The sequence below is a fragment of the Sorex fumeus genome, unplaced genomic scaffold (assembly GCF_029834395.1).
Source record: "Sorex fumeus unplaced genomic scaffold, SorFum_2.1 ptg000094l, whole genome shotgun sequence".
NCBI lineage: Eukaryota > Metazoa > Chordata > Mammalia > Eulipotyphla > Soricidae > Sorex > Sorex fumeus.
The window spans coordinates 20,420,125-20,442,066 of record NW_026606151.1 but is presented as its reverse complement, the minus strand read 5'-3'; the positions used below and the strand labels follow the sequence as shown (position 1 = coordinate 20,442,066).

The 21,942-nt window shown below is 44.9% G+C and overlaps 1 protein-coding gene and 1 pseudogene across 1 annotated transcript; one reads left to right on the top strand and one right to left on the bottom strand.

Moving 5' to 3' along the window:
- Positions 1-13,126: 13,126 nt before the first annotated feature.
- On the top strand, positions 13,127-13,775 carry H1-2 (H1.2 linker histone, cluster member). The gene has a single exon (XM_056132298.1). It carries the CDS (start codon positions 13,137-13,139, stop codon positions 13,773-13,775), a length of 639 nt encoding a protein of 212 aa, XP_055988273.1. The 5' UTR covers positions 13,127-13,136.
- A 7,641-nt stretch (positions 13,776-21,416) lies between these two features.
- LOC130040144 (histone H3.1-like) lies at positions 21,417-21,890 on the bottom strand (annotated as a pseudogene).
- Between the last annotated feature and the right edge of the window lie 52 nt (positions 21,891-21,942).

Here is a 21,942-nt window from a genome sequence, read left to right as displayed (position 1 = left end):
AAAACTTTAATACTCAATTTATGTAAATCATGATTGCATTGATTGAATTACATATCTATCATAGGGATCTATCAAATCTTCCAGAAGGGCAATGGAGAAGATTATTCATGACTTCTACTCAGATCTCTTTAATAGCCATGTCCACTTGCCCACATACCACATTCTGCATGATGGATATGTCGCTCCCAATGTTCTCCCTTCCGAAATCCAACATGCCATCTCGTCGGTAAAGAAACAAAGAGCACCTCGCCCAGACAAGATCAGACCTGAACACCCGAAGAACTAACTATCAGTACTCATCAATACACTGGCTAGGCTCTTCACACGCTACCTGTCTGAATGCAAGGTTCCATCCCAATGGAAAACCAGCAGGACTGTACTACTATACAAGAAGGGAGACATCCATGACATTGGCACCTATCGCCCAATCTGCCTATTGTCTGTCATCTACAAACTGTCCACTCGAGTCATCCTGAATAGGATTAGCAGAACACTAGATGAAGGACAACCATGTGAACAAGCCGGATTCCGAAAAGGATTCAGTACCATCGACCATATCCACACGATTACTAAGTGATTGAGGTTTCTCAGGAGTTCAAGATGCCGCTCTGTCTAACGTTCATTGATTTAAAGAAGGCCTTTGATTCTGTTGAGATGGAAGTGGTCATAGAAGCCCTAGCCAATCAGGGTGTACAAACTCAATACATCAGGATCCTTCGTGAGCTCTATTACGGATTCACTACCAGGATCTCACCATTCTACAAAGATGTAATCATCCATGTCAAGAGAGGGGTTCGGCAGGCTGATACCATTTCACCAAAACTCTTCAGTGCCACCCTCGAGAACATCATGCAACGACTGGAATGGGAAAGAATGGGAGTGAAGATAGATGGTCGGCAACTACACCACCTCCGCTTTGCTGATGACATCATTCTAATAACACCAAACATCAGCCAAGTGGCACAAATGCTGACCGACTTTGACCGTGAGTGTGGAAAGGTCAGACTACAGCGGAATCTTACGAAGACAAGGTTTATGAGAAACAGCCTCGTTCCTGACGCTCCATTCGCTCTCAAGGGAAACCACCATTTCCGAATGCAACAGTTATATATACCTAGGTTGAGAAATCAACATGATGAATGACCTGGCACCTGAGTTGCGCAGGAGGAAGAGAGCGGCTTGGAATGCCTTCAAGAACGTTGAAGAAATAACTAAAAGGACCAAGAACCTCCAGCTACGAGCACATCTCTTTGATTCCACTATTCTTCCTGCATTAGCATATGCCTCAGAGACCTGGACCCTACGAAAACAGGATGAGAACGCTATTCGGGTCTCTCAAAGAGGAATCGAAAGAGCTATGCTTGGATAATCACAATTCACTGAAATGAGAGGTAGAATCCGGAGTTCTGATCTCCGTCAATGCTCAAGAATCAGGGACGCTGTCTCATTTGCCAAGACATCAAAAATCAGATGGGCTGGACACGTAATGAGGTTTATAGAAAACCGCTGGACTAGAGCCATTACTGACTGGATTCCATCGGACGTCAAAAGATCACTTGGACGCCCACCTACAAGATGGTCAGACTTCTTCGTCAAGAGCCTGCATGATCGGTTTGAGGCTCTGCATGTTCCTAGAATGAACAGATGCCATTGGGCTATGCTAGAACGCAACAGGGATGAATGGAGACGTTACTGGCACCCGCTCGAGTAAATCGATGAATAATGGGGGATCAAGTGATCAAGTGAATTACATATGTGTATATATATGTGAGTTCAAAAAGTGTAGGTGGGTGCCCAATGCATGTATTCGGTGGTCACGAGTTGCCTCCTCACCTTGGATGGCTGACAGCGGTGGACAAACAAAGGAGGAAACAGGGGGCCAGACTGGTTGGTGATTGTAAAGCCCTTCCCTCAGGAGAAGCTTCTGGCGCAAAATTTCATCCTGCAAGATCTGCCCAAGGGCGGAATACCACCTAGAGGCATATTTCTCCTCTCCTTAGTCCATATCCATATAAATGTCATATTAAATTTACTTCTTAATAATATTTCTAGTCATTTTGTATGGGCACAGTAAGAGACAGATTAAGCTTAAAGGGTGGCTCTCCTGGGACAGCTTGCTGTATATCCCAGACTACAGTCCTCAGGCCAGGGTAGGCTTTCCTAACCCCAGCAGGGTCCTTATAACTTCTCTTTGGGTTCTGACAGAATTTGCCCATGAATGTACTATTTTTTTTTTTTTTTTGCTTTTTTTTGGGTCACAGGGGTTACTCCTGGCTCTGCACTCAGGAATTACTCCTGGTGGTGTTCAGGGGACCATATGGGATGCTGGGAATCGAACACAGGTCGGCCGTGTGCAAGGCAAACGCCCTACCCGCTGTGCTATCTCTCCAGCCCCCATGAATGTATACTCTTAACTTACAGTTTTATGGTGCTTGGACTGTCCCTTTTCCATTCTAGGGTAGTTTACATCTTGCCCTGGGTCTATCCAAGTGTCTTCATTGGGGCCCTCCTTTTGGGGTTCTAGAAACTAAGGGCAACTGAGGTTTAAGTTGAGTAAATAGGACAGATGCCCAGGAGTAAATATTATTCGGAATCAATTAACTCCCAAGTTACAAAAGCATAGCATTTGTCTTCCTGTGTCTACACAAAAAGGACATTATTCTAAAGTAAACTCTGCAAAGGACATAAAGGAAAGAGAAAAGCAACATTTCATTTGCATGTACAAAATCCAGAGTCCTTAGAAGAATTGAACTTTACAAGTTACAGGGACTGATATGGGGATATAAGTGATTAACAGATAGAAGCCAAGCACAGAGAAGTTAACGGTAAACAGGGCATACACGTTAAAGATAAACAGGGCATACAACTGGCTCTATGCTCAAGGATCACTCCTGGAAGGACTTGGGGTAGCACATGGGATGTCAGGGATTGAACCCAGGTCAACTGTGTGCAAGGCAAGTATTCTACCTGCTGTACTATCTTTCTGGCCCCAAGACACATTTACTACGATTTCTATCATGATAATAGTAGTATTTCTAATTAAGAGACCACACCAGGAAGAATAACCAAATGTAAAAATTGTGGATGGATATATCTTATTTATAAGTATTTTCCCTACAGTGATCTATATCATTTGTCCTTAAAGAAATGTTCCAGGTGTGTGTGTGAGAGAGATCAGAATAATAGTACAGTGAGCAAGGTACTGGCCTTGTACACAGCCAACCCAGGTTTGATTCCTGGCACCAAATACGGTCCCTTGAGCCCTGATGGGAGTGTGATAATAATAGTGGTAATGTCACTGTCCACTGTCCTCCCATTGTTCATTGATTTTCTCTAGCGGGCCAGTAACATCTCCATTGTGAGACTTTGTTTGGCATATAGAATACATCACAGGCAGCTTTCCAGGCTTTGCTGTGTGGGCAAGATACTCTCGGTAGCTTGCCGGGCTCTCCAAGAGGGGCGGAGGAATTGAACTCGTGTTCAAACTCGTCTCGACCATGTTGGCTGCGTGCAAGGCAAATGTCCTACCCGCTGTGCTATTGCTCCAACCTTAGTAGTTCTAACTACAATTCTTAGTACTAAGAATGATGACATATAGCACTAGTTCTATTATCATTAACAACTGCTTATCTGAGCTTCCTACCAGGGGATGTCTCAGTATCCTCTTACAAATTGCCTACAAGGTGCTTGTCTCACTATTAAAGTGGTAATTAAAAAAAATAAAAGAAATGCTTTCTATGTAGGATCCTTGGGTTCTTGGGACTAATTTGCTTCTGGCGACAAGATTAAATGGCTTCTTCACAAGATTTTCACATTTAGGAAAATTGGTTATTTTCCGTTGGGCTCTCTGTTCCTTGTCACGGTGGCATATGAGGCAGGAATGTCTATTCTTATCCAGATTTCCTCTTTCCTCTTCATTTATTTTATGAGTACTGGGGGGAGGGGAGACCACATTTAATTTAAACTGAAGCACTAAGTGCTTCCTCTTGTGATCGCATTGTTGAGGAAGTGAATGAATCCATTAAAGTGAGTTTCGTCATGGACAATTTATTCCCATTTACAGATCACTGACTCCTGGGATCAAAGCAGCATCCACTTCTGCCCTCTCGCCCCCCTCCCCACCAACTGCTCAGGGCCCTTACCCCAGTCTCGAAACTTCTCAATTCTGTCATCTTCAATTGCTGGGAATAGTCAAATCTTTCCATCCCAAACCTATATATGAGTAAAGTTTAAAATCTGAGTAATGCAAAATCAAAGTGAGCGATGGTTGATTTAACTCATCCCGGGTTGTTTTGCTTAGAGCGCCATCTGGTGCCCACTGGTATAAACAGCATCCTACGTTTGTAAAAGCATTTTGGGCTGGAAAGGGTTTGAAGCCAAAGCAAGAGTATCAATTTATTTTCCTTCAGCGACCTGAGTACTTGGGGGGATTTTTACGGCTCGAAAGATAGCCTATTTAATCGTTCACCTGAGAAATTAAGAAAAAAAATCTCGCCGGCTATTGGCTGTTTAAGATAGTTTATTTCTTGCTTTTCCCAGATGAGAAAACCACAGTGGGGAAGATCTGTTAGCTCAGCCTGCAAACTCGTTTGGAGGTTTGCTTAGGATCACCGTGACAATTAAGGTCCTGGGTTGACTTCAGGCACACTGCAAAGTCGTGTCTCAAATCTTAAAATGTTTCATCTTTAGCACACGGCACCTAATACACCTAGGATTTCTGTTATTGTTAGTCATCATCGCAACTGATACACCCTGACCATAAAATTCATAATTAGCTCCCTGTTAGAAAAGACCATTTCAAGTGATAGTCTCATTGTATGACTGAACTTTCTTCTTTCATCCTCCTTCTCAGTAGGGTTATTTTACTTGGAAAAAAAGATGAGAAGTATGTTTGCGGTTTAAAAGCTTGCCTTTGAAAGAATCTGTTTAACCTCCACCACTTGATAAAAATCCTCTCTCATCTGCTTTTCCTGTTCACTGTACTTTAAGGTCTCATGCTCCTGTGTTATTCACCTGTATTATTTACTATCTTATTCCCCAACTCCAATACTGCTTTGCACTTATAGGAGGTTATGATTAATTCTTTATGGGATAAATAAATCATCTGGCTTGCTTTTTCTAGGTCACTTCGGCAAAAATTAAAAGTCCTCATTTGTTGCTCCCAGCTTCTTGTCTGCCTGTGAGTTTTCTGCTGTCTTGGGCTTCCTATGGTCTCAGAATTATCATCTGTCAATTGGGAATAAGAATTTGTTTTTCACCGAAAGACACAGAAAGCTCGTAAGGTTAATGGTTAAGTAAAGTTAACAGAAAATTAGAGGTTAATAGTGAAGACCAAAGCGACCCGCTTTTAAATTGCGTTGGTTTGGAGCGCCCTCTAGTGTCCAAAAGCAGATTGTGTAAACATTTGCTTCAGCAAGGAGGTTAATTTTACACACTTTATATATGAAAAATCAAGTTTTATCTTCTTTGATTCATAAGATGCAGCATATTTATTAATTATCATAATAGTCTGTGATGCAGGCACCATATCTGTCCCTTACGAGGCGAGAACATTGAGACATAGAGAAGTTAATGAGCTTGACCAACTTTACACAGCTGAGAAATGACAAGCCAGGCATTCCGGCTCAGAGATCACATATGGTGCTAGGAATTGAATGGTGGTCAGCTGCATGCAAGGTAAGTGCGTTAACCCTGTTCTCTCTCTCTCTCTCTCTCTCTCTCTCTCTCTCTCTCTCGCTCTCTCTCGCTCTCACTCTCGCTCTTCCCCCCGCCTCTTGATAAATGCACAACGATATCTTGTTCCCCATCTATTACTTTAAAAAATAAAGAGAAAAAAAATATGGAAGTTCTACTATAAACCAAGAAAATCTAAAGATACCCTTAAACTAGTAACAGAAACACACTTTTATCCTAGTTAACAGAAACATAAGAACAAGTCCTTAGATAAACCACCATCTTAAGAATTTGAACCCAATCAGGAGTGTTGTTGAATTTAAGCAGGTTTAGGTGCCTTCGATAGTAAAAGATACAAGTTGAAGCAAATCCTTTAAACTCCAGTTTCTCCTTCACAGTAGAACCCTCCTACCATTGGAAGAAAGCACACAGGATGCAGATGCAAGGGGCTAGGTGATTGTGAGTGTCACCACGGTCTCAGAACTTGGCAGTGAGGAAGAAATGAGCTCTGATGTTGGGGTGTTTCTGGGCGGCTGCCTTGGTCCTGGATTATGCATTCACTGACCATTCCCCAACACACACACACACACACACTCATGCACACACACTCACATTCCTTCTCTGATGGCCTAGCTCATCATGCTTCCATGGGGACAGTTTGTAGGTCCTGAGACATTTCAGAGGCCACCAGGGAAACACCCCTAATTAGAAAGAGTGAACCTGCTTGTCAGATTTGATTGGCTCTCACCCATCTCTCTATATTAAGAACCCCAAATTTCTCAGTGCCACCCATAGGGTCCCACGGTATAAGGATCTAATAGAAATAAACTCCAAATAAGAAGTTAGCTACTGTGTACTGCATCCCTTCCCGGACCTACAAGCACATTCTCAGATCTAACCCTAACTTTCCCTAGGGGGAGGCATTATTCCAACGTTAGGGAGAAAAAATGCAAGTGGGGGGATGTTGAGAATTTTGCAGGCCCATCCAGCTCCTGCCCACTGGAACTGGCACTGGAAACAGCACGCTTGCTTCTAGATGCTGCCTTTCCTCTCCCTTGCAGGACCAGTTCAGCTTCAGGCATTTCAGATTAGCCTGGGGCGGCCAAGAAGGAGCTGATCTTCCATGACGCCTATGTTTGTTCAGATATACATACAATCCTATCATATGCATATACATCACTGCATGTTATGTAATAGTTTATATATCATGCAAATATATAAAATATATTTATTTTTTCTTTGTGGAGGTCTCCCAAGCAATGCTTAGAGGACCCAAGGGTCACTCCCCGTGATACTTGGGCAAAGGGTGCTGAGCCAACGATTCGCTCAATAATGAGGCTCTGCTCTGGACCAGCTGTGCTGGGAGTCCCCAGGCCACACCTAGGGATGCTCAGGGGCCCCTTGGACTATACCTAGCTGTGCTCAAAGACCATCTAGTACCTAGGGTGCAACTCTGGTTCTAGTATATGATCTCTCCCTTCAAGCTAATCCCTGGACCGTGTATATTTGTATTTTATATACAAACTCGTATAATAAAATGAACATATTATGTGCTGTATTAATTGTAGATATTACAAATAATAGAAGTTAGTTTGTAAAGATGAATATTATCACTGTCACTGTCATTGTCCTCCCGTTGTTCATCGATTTGCTCGAGCGGGTCCAGTAACGTCTCCATTGGAGACTTTGTTTACTGTGTTTGGCATATCGAATACGTCACGGGGAGCTTGCCAGGCTCTGCGGTGCGGGCGAGATACTCTCGGTAGCTTGTCGGGCTCTCCGAGAGGGGCGGAGGAATCGAACTTGGGTCAGCCATGTTGGCTGCGTGCAATGCAAATGCCCTACTGCTGTGCTTTCGCTCCAGCCCAAATATTATCAGTTAACTAATTTAGTGATGCTTCTAAAGTAGTCAAAATGTTACCTACATTAATATAAATTTTGGGGGGGGGACCCACTTTGCTTTTTAGCAGTGAAAGTCTTCTGTGACATAAACAATTTGAGGATCATGGTATTATTTTGTGTTCTTCTATCTTGTTTCCCAATAGGATTGGTACATAGCTCATCAAGGTTTTTCTTTTTCATTCTGGTCTCTCAGAAGTTTGTGTCTTTGCCATCTGATCTCTTACACGGTCAATGTCTGCCTATCTGCATCTGCCTCACCAAGACTAGTTTGGGAGGAGAAATTTAGCTCGGTTGATTCTTTTTTTTTTTTTTTTTTTTTTTTTTTTTTGCTTTTTGGGTCACACCCGGCAATGCACAAGGGATGCACACTCCTGGCTCTGCACTCGAAATGACTCCTGGCGGTGCTCAGGGGACCATATGGGATGCTGGGAATTGAACCTGGGTCAGCTGCATACAAGGCAAATGCCCTACCCACTGTGCTACCACTCCAGCCCCTAGCTCGGTTGATTTTGTATTATCTCCACCCATGTCCTGTGCCCTATAATTGCTCATAGAGTGTATGAAAATCAAGTGCAGTCAAAGAGGCTGGCTACGAACAAGAAAGCAACATGTCTTCACAGATCTCTGAAAACTGAATGTCCATCTTCTTCCTCTGCAGCCGTTACTACCTCTAAGGCTGTCTTTCAGGTAGATGGATTAACTGTTTCCTGAAGACCAGAGAGATAGGACAGGGATACAGCACTCGCCCTGCACATGGTCAGCACTCCTGAGGCCTGGGAAAGTTTTGAAAGGTATATGTTGTCACTATTGAGAAATTTTTTTTTTTTGAGGGTGAGCCTGCCTGGCATTTTGAAATAGTTTCAGGCCATTTGAAAAGGAGCTTAAAGAATGTGGTGGCTACTGATGACCCAGTTTCCTGTGTCACCCATACACTTCAGTAGAGGTTCTAAAGTGTTAGAGATCTAGGTTTTGCTATGCTTTGTTCCTTTTGCTATGGCTGGAGCGATAGCACAGTGGGTAGGGCGTTCGCCTTACACGCGGCCAACATGGCCGACCTGAGTTCGATTCCTCCGCCCCTCTCGGAGAGCCTGGCAAGCTACCAAGAGTATTCGATATGCCAGACACAGTAACAACAAAGTCTCCAATGGAGACGTTACTGGGCCCGCTCGAGCAAATCGACGATCAACGGGAGGGCCTTTACCTTACCTTTACCTTGTTCCTTTTGAATACTCCATGCTAGATGCTTTCCTGCTCTGTTCTATGTTGGCTTCCCCAGATGTACTTACAGATATAGAAACTTTGGTCTCAGCACTTACGGCACCAGCAGGCTGGGAGAGGAGGGACTTTTGGTTCTTCGCTTACAGTCTAATGGTCCAGTCATTGACCATCTGCCTATCAATACTGATGAAAGAACTGGGAAATTGCCCTGGATTATTTGGAAGAACGAGCTGAGAAGAAAGATGGGAGTGCCTAGGATCTCACTGTTACTAAGCAGCTGACCTCTCTTTTTTGCGGTCCCCTCTGTCTGGGGTTGCACTGTACTGTTAGTGCCCAAAGTGGAGGAAGCCCGAACCTCCAATTCGGAACCTGCTTGCCAGTGGAGAGGCCACTATATTTAGCCTCATCGCTTGGTGAGTCAGGGAAAAGCAAATTTTAATGACTCCAATTGGGACCAATAACAAGGTTCATTAATGTTAGGTCTGCTATTCCCAATGCAGAAAGAAGCTTCTTTTGGTATGGGAGGAGGAGGAAGTGAAAGGAAAATCAACCAGCAGCCCCTGGTTTGCACACCTGTGTCAACCCATCCTTTGACTCTTCTTGCAGTGTTTTTATGGGGAGTCTCTGTCTTTCTGTCTCTGTCTCTTTCTCTCTCTTTCTCTTGCTTCATTATATCTCCTTGGACTTGACCTAATCGGCATCACTAATTTACTAATCTAACTTTGTCCACCAGATTTTCAAAACTGAATTACATAAAACAGAATTAGCCAACTACTAATCCTATTACTCAGGATATGGGTAAGAATGTAGGATATATTTCCTGACAATATCTAACCATGGTCTCACTTTATTGTTATCTTGAGGTCATCAAATTTTGAGTGGAAAGACCACTTCATTTCAATTTCCCTTTGGAGTTAATTTTTGGGGGGGGGGTGTAAAGGACTGGGGACACACCCAGCAGTGCTCAGGGCTTATTCCTAGCTCTGTGCTCAGAGACATTATGTGGCTCCAGGATCAAACCAGGACTGGCCACATGCAAGGCAAACATCTTAACCTCTGTACTACTTCTCTGGCCCCAGAGCTAATAATCAAATGGGCCCCTATTGCTCACCAGCTTGTTTGATCTTATTTCAAAGCCTGGGAATCCATGGGACATCTACCGGACTATCTAAAGCCACTTAAAAGTTTATGGCCAAGAGTTTTATATCTCCCAATTTTTATAACAGTTTCTAAAGAGTCTGATTCAGAGTTCTTAGGATCAACTGACTTATCAAATATAAAAGAATAAGTTTCAAAACCGTAAAATCATGACCGAGAGAGAGTTTATGCATGGGTTAATGAAAGATATAACCTACGTACAACGAGCAAGTAGGATGACAAAGTCAGGTGAAATTGCATATAGGGGAATGAATATATATAATTAGGGAAAGAAGGAATGCCAGGGGGATGAAAAATTTCATATAAAATTGGTTCAAGTCCTATGAGGCAACACAGTTATAACCTTTAGTAATTTTTTTTCCCACTGAAAAAAATGCTTTTGCATCTCTCTTGCACTTACGGATACATCATCAACTACAAACTGAAGGTTTAAGTTCACATACCCTGAACCTATTCAGAAAAGGGTTATTATTAAGTCAAAGTTATCATGGCTACTGCCATGCATCTAGACCTGTGACTAGATGCTGTCACGCGCTGTGACAGCGTGGGCAGTCTGAATTGGAACCTTCTACAAGTATAAAGAATAAACCAAGTTTGGAAGGCTTGGAGTACCACTCAAGAAAGGGATGTAAGCTCGTTTACTTTGAAAGGTACGACTTACTGATTAATTAATAACGTGAAGAATGTTGAACTGATAGTTTGTATTGAGTGAAATAGACACAGTTAAATCAAATGAACTGCCCCGATTTCCTTAAACTTGTTTTCCAATGTGACTAGTAGAAAACTTAAAATGTGTCTCGTTCTATTTTACTGTATAGTAGGAGCCTAGACACAACAGATAAACCATAGTGGACTTAAACAAGTGTGTGTGTGTGTGTGTGTGTGTGTGTGTAAGTGGGGGGGGGGACTAGGGATTGAACCCAGGTACTGATGAGCCATGCTCTAGTCCTTAAACAACCTTTTACAGCTTGGAAAGAAGCAAAGACACTTTTTTTTTTTGGCTGATTTTAAAGTTGTAGAAACTTTTCTCAACACAAGTTATAGGGATTTGGAGAAGGGCCACTCTTCTCTGTCTTCTGGCCTTCGCCAGAGGATTCCAGGTGGCTGCTCACTCTCTGACTCATGATCTCGACTTCATATTTGCATGTAAAGAGAAACCATTTGGATAGTTCAACCTGAAAGATCACATCTGAGAGCCAGATCACAGTAATAGAATAGACTTATAATAGTTGCTGACTTATAATTCCTGATTCCAGTTCATGGTTAAGAAGTGACCTGGGAATCAAGACTGCACAGTACTCTTTTTCCTGTGGAGTGTGCACCCTTAGCATAAGAACTGAGTTGCACAAAGAATTTTTTTAAGCCGAGAATCAGTGCAAAGTGACATGTTCTTATTTTATTTCTACCAAAATATACCAGTATGATGAAGGTGCTTCAAGTTGTCTGCATGCTTTCAGTAATGTCTTACAACCCCTGTGTCCAAAGGCAGACTGATGGGCGGGCGGGTGGCTGGACTAAAGTGGTTTTCTATGACTGCCAATTCATCCATCACTAATCTTATTAGGTTGTTAATTCCCAGAGGGCACCATTAGCAGTCGACACAGTTTTCAAACGTTGAATGACTGCAATGGAATGAAACCATGGGGTCATCCTTAGTCTCCAATAAAATGCCTCATTGGAACTTAATTTGTATAACATCTTTTGCCTACCACAGTGTAAGGCTGTATTATCTAATACATATTGTTCAGCGGATGTATATTTGAACAGAATTTCTGGTGAGCTGTAATGCTTCTTTTGTTCCTTAACATAAACATATTCCAAAATGATATCAGAAAGACTATCTTTTTTTTGTCTTTAGAAAAACAAATTGCAATCACTTGGAAACAAAGATTGAGATGTGAAGCATCAGATCTGAGGGCAGTAAAGCAAACTTTGGAAGAGGATAGAATAGAACAGAATGAACTCTGGGGGGTGGGGGGGGTGAGCCCAGCAATAAAAAGTGAAAATGAAAAAGAAAAAAAAGTGATAAAATGTATATGGTCCATACTTGTCCTCTCAATATAGCTGTCTACTTCTTTTCCCTACTCAAATTCCTAGCCTTCATCTAAGAATTCGAAGCGTGACTTATTAAAATCAGTTGCTTTACTTCCAACTCAGTTCCCGTTCGGGTCATCTAAATCATGCAATGTAGTAGGACGTACTGTTACAGCGAGCAACAGAACTCTCAGGTGCTGAAATCCATCCTTAGATTTCAAAAGAAATGACTGCCTTTGAAAGCCGGGTATCTCAAAGTCTCTAACTGCCAAAGCTTCGGGGGTTGATCCCGAGTCTGGAGGGGGGTCTTCCTTATTCTTTTATCATTCCTATTCCTGAGTGTCAGACCCCCTGCCTCGCACAACGCAGTGGGGAACCTGAGAGTTAGTTTACAACAGCCCAAGTCTCCCCTTTGGAGAAGTGAAGAGTGCCCCGCCCCCAACTGTGGAAAGGCGGATCGGATAAAAGTTTCAGTGTTTTCAAAGCAAAGATTCTAGTCACTGGCCCCCCCAGCACCCAGGACCCCCTCAAGGCTTACAAACCCCCTCCCATGCCGCCCTAAATGCTCCGGACTGGCCCCTCAATCCGCGTCCCAGCCCGCAGTTCCTGTGGGTCTGGACGCAGAATTCACAGACGACCTGTGTTACTTCCCTTGCGAAGAAAGAGAATTTTCCTGAAAATTCAGGTGGCAATCATTTCGTTTTTGTCCCAGATGGAAGGCAAGCATGTGCCCAACCACCCCTGAGAACAAGAACCTCCAGGGGCAAAGGAGCGAACAGGTAATTTAGAAGAAAAACAGAAAGTGGTCACCGACTGCCCTCAACTTCCCCTGGAGTTGGGGGAATTGGGGACGCCTGGACGAGTTGTCTTCGGACTTGCGGGGGAAATAAAGGGAGATCTCGAAGCCTGAGGCTTCTGGGACCCTGCCCCGACCAAGTCCGGGGAGGTGGGTGCGGGACCTTTCCCGATTTTCCCCGTTTTGTGCCGTGGAACAAACACAACTTGGGCGCACGGCGGCGGCTCCGAGGCTGCCAGGCGGGCGGGCGAGCGGAGCACCAATCAGCGCGCGCCTGCGCTCTATATATACGGCGGCCCGCCCCGGCCGCTCCATCGGCGCTTTGCCACTTGTCCCCGAGTCCGAAGCCGCCAGCATGTCGGAGACCGCTCCTGCCGCTCCCGCCGCCGCCGCGCCCCCCGCGGAGAAGGCCCCCGCCAAGAAGAAGGCGGCCAAGAAGCCGGCGGGGGCGCGCCGCAAGGCGTCCGGGCCCCCGGTGTCCGAGCTCATCACCAAGGCGGTGGCCGCGTCCAAGGAGCGCAGCGGGGTGTCCCTGGCCGCGCTCAAGAAGGCGCTGGCGGCCGCCGGCTACGACGTGGAGAAGAACAACAGCCGCATCAAGCTGGGGCTCAAGAGCCTGGTGAGCAAGGGCACCCTGGTGCAGACCAAGGGCACCGGCGCCTCGGGCTCCTTCAAGCTCAACAAGAAGGCGGCCTCCGGGGACGCCAAGCCCAAGGCCAAGAAGGCGGGCGCCAAGGCCAAGAAGCCCGCCGGCGCGGCCAAGAAGCCCAAGAAGGCTTCGGGCTCCGCCACCCCCAAGAAGGCCGCCAAGAAGACCCCGAAGAAGGCCAAGAAGCCGGCGGGTGCTGTGGCCAAGAAAGTGGCCAAGAGCCCGAAGAAGGCCAAGGCCGCCAAGCCCAAGAAGGCGGCCAAGAGCGCCACGAAGGCGGTGAAGCCCAAAGCCGCCAAGCCCAAGGTTGCCAAGCCCAAGAAGGCGGCGGCCAAGAAGAAGTAGATTGTCGGCGCTTCCTGCTTCCAAACTCCCCCAAAGGCTCTTTTCAGAGCCACCACCGGTCTCCAGAAAGAGCTGGACACTGCCTGACCTTAATTCCCTACACTGCGCGCGGGCCCGGGGTGCTGGGGTCGTTCTAGACATCACGGCTGGAGTTGAGGGGTGGGAGCGCTTGGGTGCGGGGCCCCGCCCACCCGTTTTCCCCGCGGGGCTGTGCACTCGGAGGGGTGGGGGTCGTCCCCGAAACGGCCCCCGTGCCGGCGTACGAGCCTTCTCGGCCAGCCCCGCCTCGCGCCGCGCCGGGAAACTGCAAAAACAATCCCGCGCGCACTCAGCGGCTTTCGGGGCCCTGGGCGGGTGTCGCGATTGGCCCGGACGGCGATTCAAAAGTCCCGCCCTGCCGTGCGATTGGCTCGCGCCTACAGCCCGTGGTTTTCAGTCTGCGTGTGATTGGTCGGTGGCGTTCTCCGGTCTGAATGTTTTTTTGCTTTTTTTTTTTTTGTTCCTTTTTATGTTGTTGAGAGGAAAGTGTTATTTGGGGGTATTTCAGTCAAGTGGGTGTTCCCTGGGGGACTTCACTGTGCTTCTCAGGGAGAGTGGTTGAAAACGCTATTGCTTTTTTAAATTAAATTTATTTTTTTTATTTTGCCCTCCCCTTCTCCTCAAAGTTGTCATTTGCTGCGACAGCTACTAAAATGCGGCGAATGCAGCTGCAGCAATGACCCTCTCGGCCCTGGGTCGGGGACGATCATCCGTGTGTGAGTGCAACACTCGGCAAAGATGAAGGGTTTGCGCGCAGCACAAACAACTTTTAGTCGGCCATCTTGTCCTGGCGGTCGTCATGGTCATCTGGGGGGCCAACGTCCAGCAGTTCGGGGGCCTTCAGACGCACTTTTGGTGACCTGCTCGGAGACCCAGCTGTTAAAGGCGAACATCTGTATGTAGGTGCGGGCGATGTCTTATAAAGGCTCCAGTTTTCAATCGCAGGGAAAACTGTGGATTTCTTCCTAGCCCTGGCGTTTGTCCTGGGCGGAGAAGGTCCAGCGTCCAGTTTTCATCCTGGTGGACAAGGTCCGACGAATTTCGGGCACGGGAGTTTTGCCGAGATCTGGCAAAACTTCAGTTCTGCCTCTCTCTTGTGAGTTAATTCCCGGTTCGGCTGCAGGGACGGGGGGAGCAGAGGACCCACCTCACCCCTCCCCGCAGCCCCCCGGGCAACTTTTGTTTTCTGAATAATCACGAATAAAGGAAGTCACCTTTCTTTGTGAGCACGACATAGGTCTCCACAAAAGAGCTCCTTTGTGGCTTCGTGCAGTGGTTTTTGCTAGACACAAATTTTCCAGAATTGAGCTCTCTTGTTTATGATTTTAATGTGTGGATTCGCCCAGCACCCCACCCCGCCCTGAAACTCGGTATTTAACTCTTTCTTTTCTGCTAGCTCTCCCTGCCCCACCCAATAGGGGAAGCCTTTAATTCTGTGGTTAGGTGGACTCATTCTTTTTTTGTTGTTTTGTTTTTTTTTTGTCTTTTTGAAGTGCAATCGCTTTATAACATAATTAGAATATTGTTCACTGTGCTCTTTCAATGTAGACAATACTTGACACACACCAGGTACTAAAATGTTTTATGAACATAGATAGAGGGATCTTAACAGCTAATTATCAGAAGTAACTGTTCAGTTTTCTGTTAGTTCTTCTTTTGAATGTACTTTAATGATGTACTTCACCCCCTGGTCCATACCACATAAATAACAACCACCAAAAATCTAAACATTTTTGGGATTTAGTCAAATTTGTAAATAATTTGAAGGGACACTGGGTTTTGCAGAACATTTTATGGTCTTCTGTGTTTAAATGTTTTGAGCCTGTTAACAGTGTTTTAAGTTACTATACAGATTCATGTTTTATTACCCTTTTTTATCAGATACCTTTGTGCACCTTTGAAATAACCAGTGAAATTTTAGGTGAAGGGCCAATAGCCCACCAAAATGCCCATTGAAGATAGTAGAACGCTGTTCTCCATAGCCGTATAAGCGAGGGAAATGTCAAGAAGGAAAAAGAAATAGCTGAAGTCAATTTTAATAAATTTAACCCAATGTAGCCCAAAGAATCATCATAAAATCAAACTAATATTATGTAAGTGTATTTTGCTTTTTTGCTGTTGAAGTATCCCCCCACCCCCCACTCCCTCTCCACACCCTCCCCTTCCTTGGGTGTTGTTTACACAGATCAGGAAATCCTTTGGCTAGTAATCACATGTGACTCTGGGGATTACAGCAGAGCTGACAAGAGTGATCTTCAGAAATGTGGGACAGCAGGGGTCCAAACTCATGACCACACACCCCAGGTACTCTATTTTATTTTTTCTTCTCACAAGTCTTTGGAATCTCTGTGTTTTGTCATTTAGCACATGTCGAGTCCCACCTGCTTGGGTGTAAATATAAATAATAAAATTTTAGAATCCCCTCTGTGATTAGAATTCCTTAACTGTCAGGCACATTTCACTGGGGAGGCCCCACTGACCTTAATGGATAATTGTTCCAAAGATCAGGGAATCCAATTCGAACCATGTAATTTGTTTAGAAACTGGAATTGAGTTACTGAAGCTGAGGTTATTAATTGTCAGGAGCTGTGAGCTACCCTGTTAGATTCCATAAAGGAAAACCCAAGAAATCTGGTGAAGAAAAAAAAAATAGCATGTCATCAAATTGCAGAAAATAGAGATGAGAGATGTCTAGAGGTGCAGTATTGGTTGCTGACCTCTGAGTTCCTGCTTCTCAGAGCCATTTTAGTGCCCTGGGGATTTTTTTCACTTAACTTCAGATGCTGCAGCCAAAGACCTAACTTCCTAATGCAATTATATTTTCATCTTGAAGTAAAAGCGCCATGAATGGTGCTTTTTCCTTTTAATTACTTTTTCTTTTATTTTTAATTAATTTTTTTTTTTTTTTGCTTTTTGGGTCACACCCGGCGATGCACAGGGGTTACTCCTGGCTTTGTATTCAGGAATTCCTCCTGGCAGTGCTTGGGGGACCATATGGGATGCTGAGAATTGAACCCTGGTCTGCTGCGGTGTGCAAGGCAAACGCCCTGCCCGCTGTGCTATTGCTCCAGCCCCTTAATTACTTTTTAAATTTTTATTTTTTTATTCTTTTCTTTTTGGGTCACACCCTGCGATGCTCAGGGGTTACTGTTGGCTCTGTACTCAGGAATTACTCCAGGTGGTGCTCAGTGCTCAGTGGACCATATGGGATACTGGGGATCAAATCCAAGTCGGCCGGGGATCAAATGGGATGCTGGGAATTGAACCCTGGTCTGCTGCTGCGTGCAAGGCACACACCCTACCCACTGTGCTATCATCCTGGTCCTGCTTTTAATTACTTTTAAGTCCATCCAATTGCTTGATTTTATAACACCTAGAAGAATTTGGCAGATTCAGAGGCTCATGAGGAAATTCCCCCGCCCATATCAGTTCTTCTTGGATTGGTCAAGCAAATACATGAATATCTCTTTAGAAGGGAGGAAAGACTAAATAGAATTACATATAGAGAATTTACCTATCAAAATTCTAGAGTAAATGGGATAGGCCGAGGTATTCTATTCTGAGCTAAAACTCGTGATAGTGATCTCAACAAACGGGTAACAGGTAGGGTCAGATTAGGATTTGACCCTACAGGAAATCACCTGGCATCGAATGTCACGAGAGGGGCTTAGGGAGGGTCTGATAACACAGATGACCTAGACCCAGTTGGATCCAGACTTGAGAAGACAGTCCTCTCAGCATCTTCTCCCCTATTTTAATGACCCACATTCATGGAACATAATAAAGAAAAGTGCACCCATCCACCTTTGTTAAAAAGAGATAAGTGCTTCTGCCTTGGAAATCCTTCAGGAGACCCCTTCCATAATGTGGGCGCACCGCTGCCTTCTTGGCCCTTAAAGTCTTATCAATTGGACCCTTTGCTCTCTGGTCCCCTGCTTTCCACCGTGACAGTTTGAGGACAAGAACCTGAGCACTTGCATCTGCCTAAACAATTGAGTCCCTGGACATCAAGGAGAGAGAAGGGGCTCTAACATGACGATATGGGGGCCTGCCTTTACCTAGCCATGCCATCATCAGTCTCTGATTTGACATATTTGTTCTACCTTCAAGTAGGTTTTTTCCCATAAAAATGTTGTTTCTGGAGAGAGCCCTAAATCTGGGTGATTTCCATCCTTTAGAGTGATGGTAACAATTTCTCTGGAGACCTAGAGCGCCCTATTAGCCTCGCTCCATCTGCCAAGGGAATGTGTATTGGAAAAAAGCCTGCACCAGGCAGTTTGGGAAAAGTTTATATAGGGAGGCCTAGACTAGACAGGCCTAGAACAGCTGAAAGGGGCCAAAGCAATAGTACACCGAATAGGATGCTTGCCTTGCATGCTGCCAATCTGGGTTCGACCTCCAGCACCATGAATGGTTCCCCAGAGCCTGCCAGAACCGATCCCTGAATATAGGGCCAGGAGTAAACCCTGAGCACCCAAACCCCAAAATAAATAAAAACAAACAAGTGAAATCTAATTATATTTGAAGTTGTCGTTGAAGTATTTTATGGTGTTGCCCCCAAATGCAAACCAAAAAAAATCCAGGAATGGCTAAAAAATGAAACACCCTCTTATTTCTCTCAGGCTCGGTTTCTTCTATGCCACCAGGAAATGCAGAAGGCAGGTTTGTGGTGGAAATCCACGCCAGAGATGAACAGGATTACAACCTTAGAGGATTGTAGAAGGGAACAGGGATTTAGGGCACAGAGGTAACAGCAATAGCTTTGAGAGTTAACACTGTTGCTGGCCTCTCTGCATTTATTTTCATTTTGTCACAGTCCTTTCAGGGCGTTGTTATTCTTCCCGAGGTTTGGTGATATTAAGGCCATACCTCGTTTCAGGTCAGTGAGTTTGTATGATGGTTCTTCTTTGAGCTGGTACTCAGAGATACAACAAGAGCAACGTAGGTCATTCAGTAGTTTCCTAGTAGCCACTTTTATAAAAGTAAATCAAGTCTGAGTGATCGTACAGCAGGTCGGATGTTTGCCTTGCACTAGCCTGACCCAGGTTTGTCCCCTGGCAACTCATACGATCCCTGGAACCCCTCAGGAGCAATCCGAGCACACTGTGACCCCCAAACCAAATAAATAAATTTAATAAATGAGTCAAATAGAATAATATTTGAAGTTGTCATCAAAATATTATTTCAACAAGACTAGTATAGAAATGTTAATGAGACTTGATTATATAATGAAAGTTAATATAAAAATATGAATGGACCATTTAAATGTAAAAGTCATGCTAGAATTAGCCACACTTCACATGCTTAAGAGTCTGGTATAACTGGTAGCCTGGGACAGCTAAAGTCAATAATGTGGAAAAGACACAGGTGGCTATCTAGAGCAGGCCTTCAGATAGTGACTATTCTCATCTGGTCTTAAAGACCAGAGAGCATCTCTAGGACCTCAACTTAAGAACCTAAGGTTTATTCCACTCCCTTCATCCCCTACTGGCCTCTGGCTGAGTAGCTGAAAAATAATAGAACATCGCTATAAGCCAGGGCCCTGCAGCTGCTTCCCACCTACCTCATCTGTAGGATTTCTGAGACAGAGCTTGAAAAGAAAACTGTAGCTACTATTCCGTTTCTAAAGTCTGTGTTATTTATCAAAAGATGTTTCAGAGGGTGGTTTTGATATGAGACACCTTGGCAGTGATAACTGTCCTTAGTCTGAATTTGTTGAATTTAAAATCTCATATGCTAAAGCTCCCCAATAAAATGGAGGCCAGGGGCCGGAATGATAGTAGAGGGTAGGGTGCTTGCCTTGCATGTGGCTGACCCGGGTTCCATCCTCAGCATTCCAAATTGTCCCCCCGAGCACCACCAGGAGTGATTCCTGAATGCAGAGCTAGGAGTAAGTCCTGAGCATTGTCGGGTACTACCCCCAAAATTAAAAAAGAAAAACTGAAATGGAGGCAAGTGAAAAAACTTATCCTGTAGTATTCTAGTGAGAAACATATGTAAAAATCTAGGCGAATATATTCACTTGGCACTTGACCCCATGTTAGCTATTATATGACTAATTATTTGTTGTTTTTCCCTTTCATGGAACCTCTGTTAAAAAAAAAAGTGACAATCAAGTTCAGAAGGAATTTTATAACACCTACAAAAGTACCCTGTTGAGGCCGGAGAGGTAAGGTGTTGGCCTTGCATGCAGTACAATACTGGTTTGAGTCCCCAGCACCACGTATGGTCTCCTTGAGCACTGTCACTGAGCACCTCTGGGTATGGCCCCTAAATCCTGAAAATTAAAAGCAAAATGTCCTGTCCTTCACGGAAAGTATTTAAATTGCTTATTATTGACTTTATTTTGCCACATCCAGCAGTGCTCTGCAGCTATTCCTGGCTCTGTCTCAGCATCACTTCTGGTGTTGCCTGGGGACCATACCTGGCTGGGAGTTGAACACACACCTCCTGCTGCAAGTCAGTGTTATAACCTGAGAGTGATCTCTTCCAAAGTTTCAGAAGTCTTTCTAATCTCCACTAGAGTTCCTCTGTTTAGCATTTAATTTGAAACATGTACCGCCATCCAAATCATCTCTGTGGAGGGAGAAAGGCCAGTCATAATAGGCCAGTGATTCTCAATAATAAAGGTGCTCTATTGAGGGTGCTAGGGAGGGCAGAGGAAGGCTGGCCATGCATATTTGGAACAAAGCATGTTTGGAATAATGTAGTCAGTGCTCAAAAGCAGATTTCTGCTTAAGCTAATAAAAATCAAGTATCAGACTGTATACCTCTGTGGTCACTGGAGTGAGGAGTTGTCCATAAAAACTCAGTGAGACTCTTAAAATTCTCCGGTGATTATTTTAATCACTGCTGGTTAATATGATTGCCTGTTTCCATTCTAGCTTCCCTTTCTTTTAGATTCATGGGTTAGAGTGTGTTGGGTTCCTGGCAAACATATTTGAGATTTAGGTACTTGCTGTTGCTAGGATAGAACAGCTCATGATCAAGAATAGCATCAAGAGACAATTTACAAGCCTTAATTTAGTGAGAAGATGCAGGACTGAGATGCCCTATTATCATGATTTCACAACATATTTCTTGGGAAGGAGTGAAAAAGTCCATTTGTCCCCACTCATAGGTTGCTAAAATAAAAGAACTAGACAGATTAATATAACAGCATTAATTGCATAAACCCAGGGAATCTACAGATCTGAATTACGTGTTATTTCACAGGTCAAAAAAAAAAAGCTCAGGAACTGGGGTTACTCATATGACAATGACATGCAGGCCAGACTCAATAATCAAATGTTTACTTAGCCATAAACAGGCTCCCATCTATGGTAATAATCCTAAATCTGGCTGTACTCCAATTTGCATCTTGGGACATAACTAGTTCCATGTTCATAGTAGTGGGAATAATGGATTGTGAAGAACTGTTCCAGTGTGTAAAACTTCCCTGTAAACCTTTCTGAATCAGAACTATGCAGTCACTTTAGCAAATTTTTTCTAGTGAATCCCCAATGGTTAGACAGCATTTTAAGACATCCCAACATCTTTTAGCTTAAGTTCACAATTTATACACTTTTCAAATACCTGATATATTAGACGTTACAACTATTTTTAAGTGAAATTGTGGGTGGCTCTGAAAAGAGCCTTTTTTTCGCTGGCGACAAGAGTATTTCTCTATGCCCGCTCCCCACGGATGCGGCGGGCCAGCTGGATGTCCTTGGGCATGATGGTGACGCGCTTGGCGTGGATGGCGCAGAGGTTGGTGTCCTCGAAGAGCCCCACCAGGTAGGCCTCGCAGGCCTCCTGCAGCGCCATGACGGCCGAGCTCTGGAAGCGCAGGTCGGTCTTGAAGTCCTGCGCGATCTCGCGCACCAGCCGCTGGAACGGCAGCTTGCGGATGAGCAGCTCGGTGGACTTCTGGTAGCGGCGGATCTCGCGCAGCGCCACGGTGCCGGGCCGGTAGCGGTGCGGCTTCTTGACGCCGCCCGTGGCCGGCGCGCTCTTGCGGGCCGCCTTGGTGGCCAGCTGCTTGCGGGGCGCCTTCCCGCCGGTCGACTTGCGAGCCGTCTGCTTGGTACGGGCCATAGTGACGCTGAAAGACAAACTTGGTGTCTGTAACAAGCAGGCAGGCGCTAAG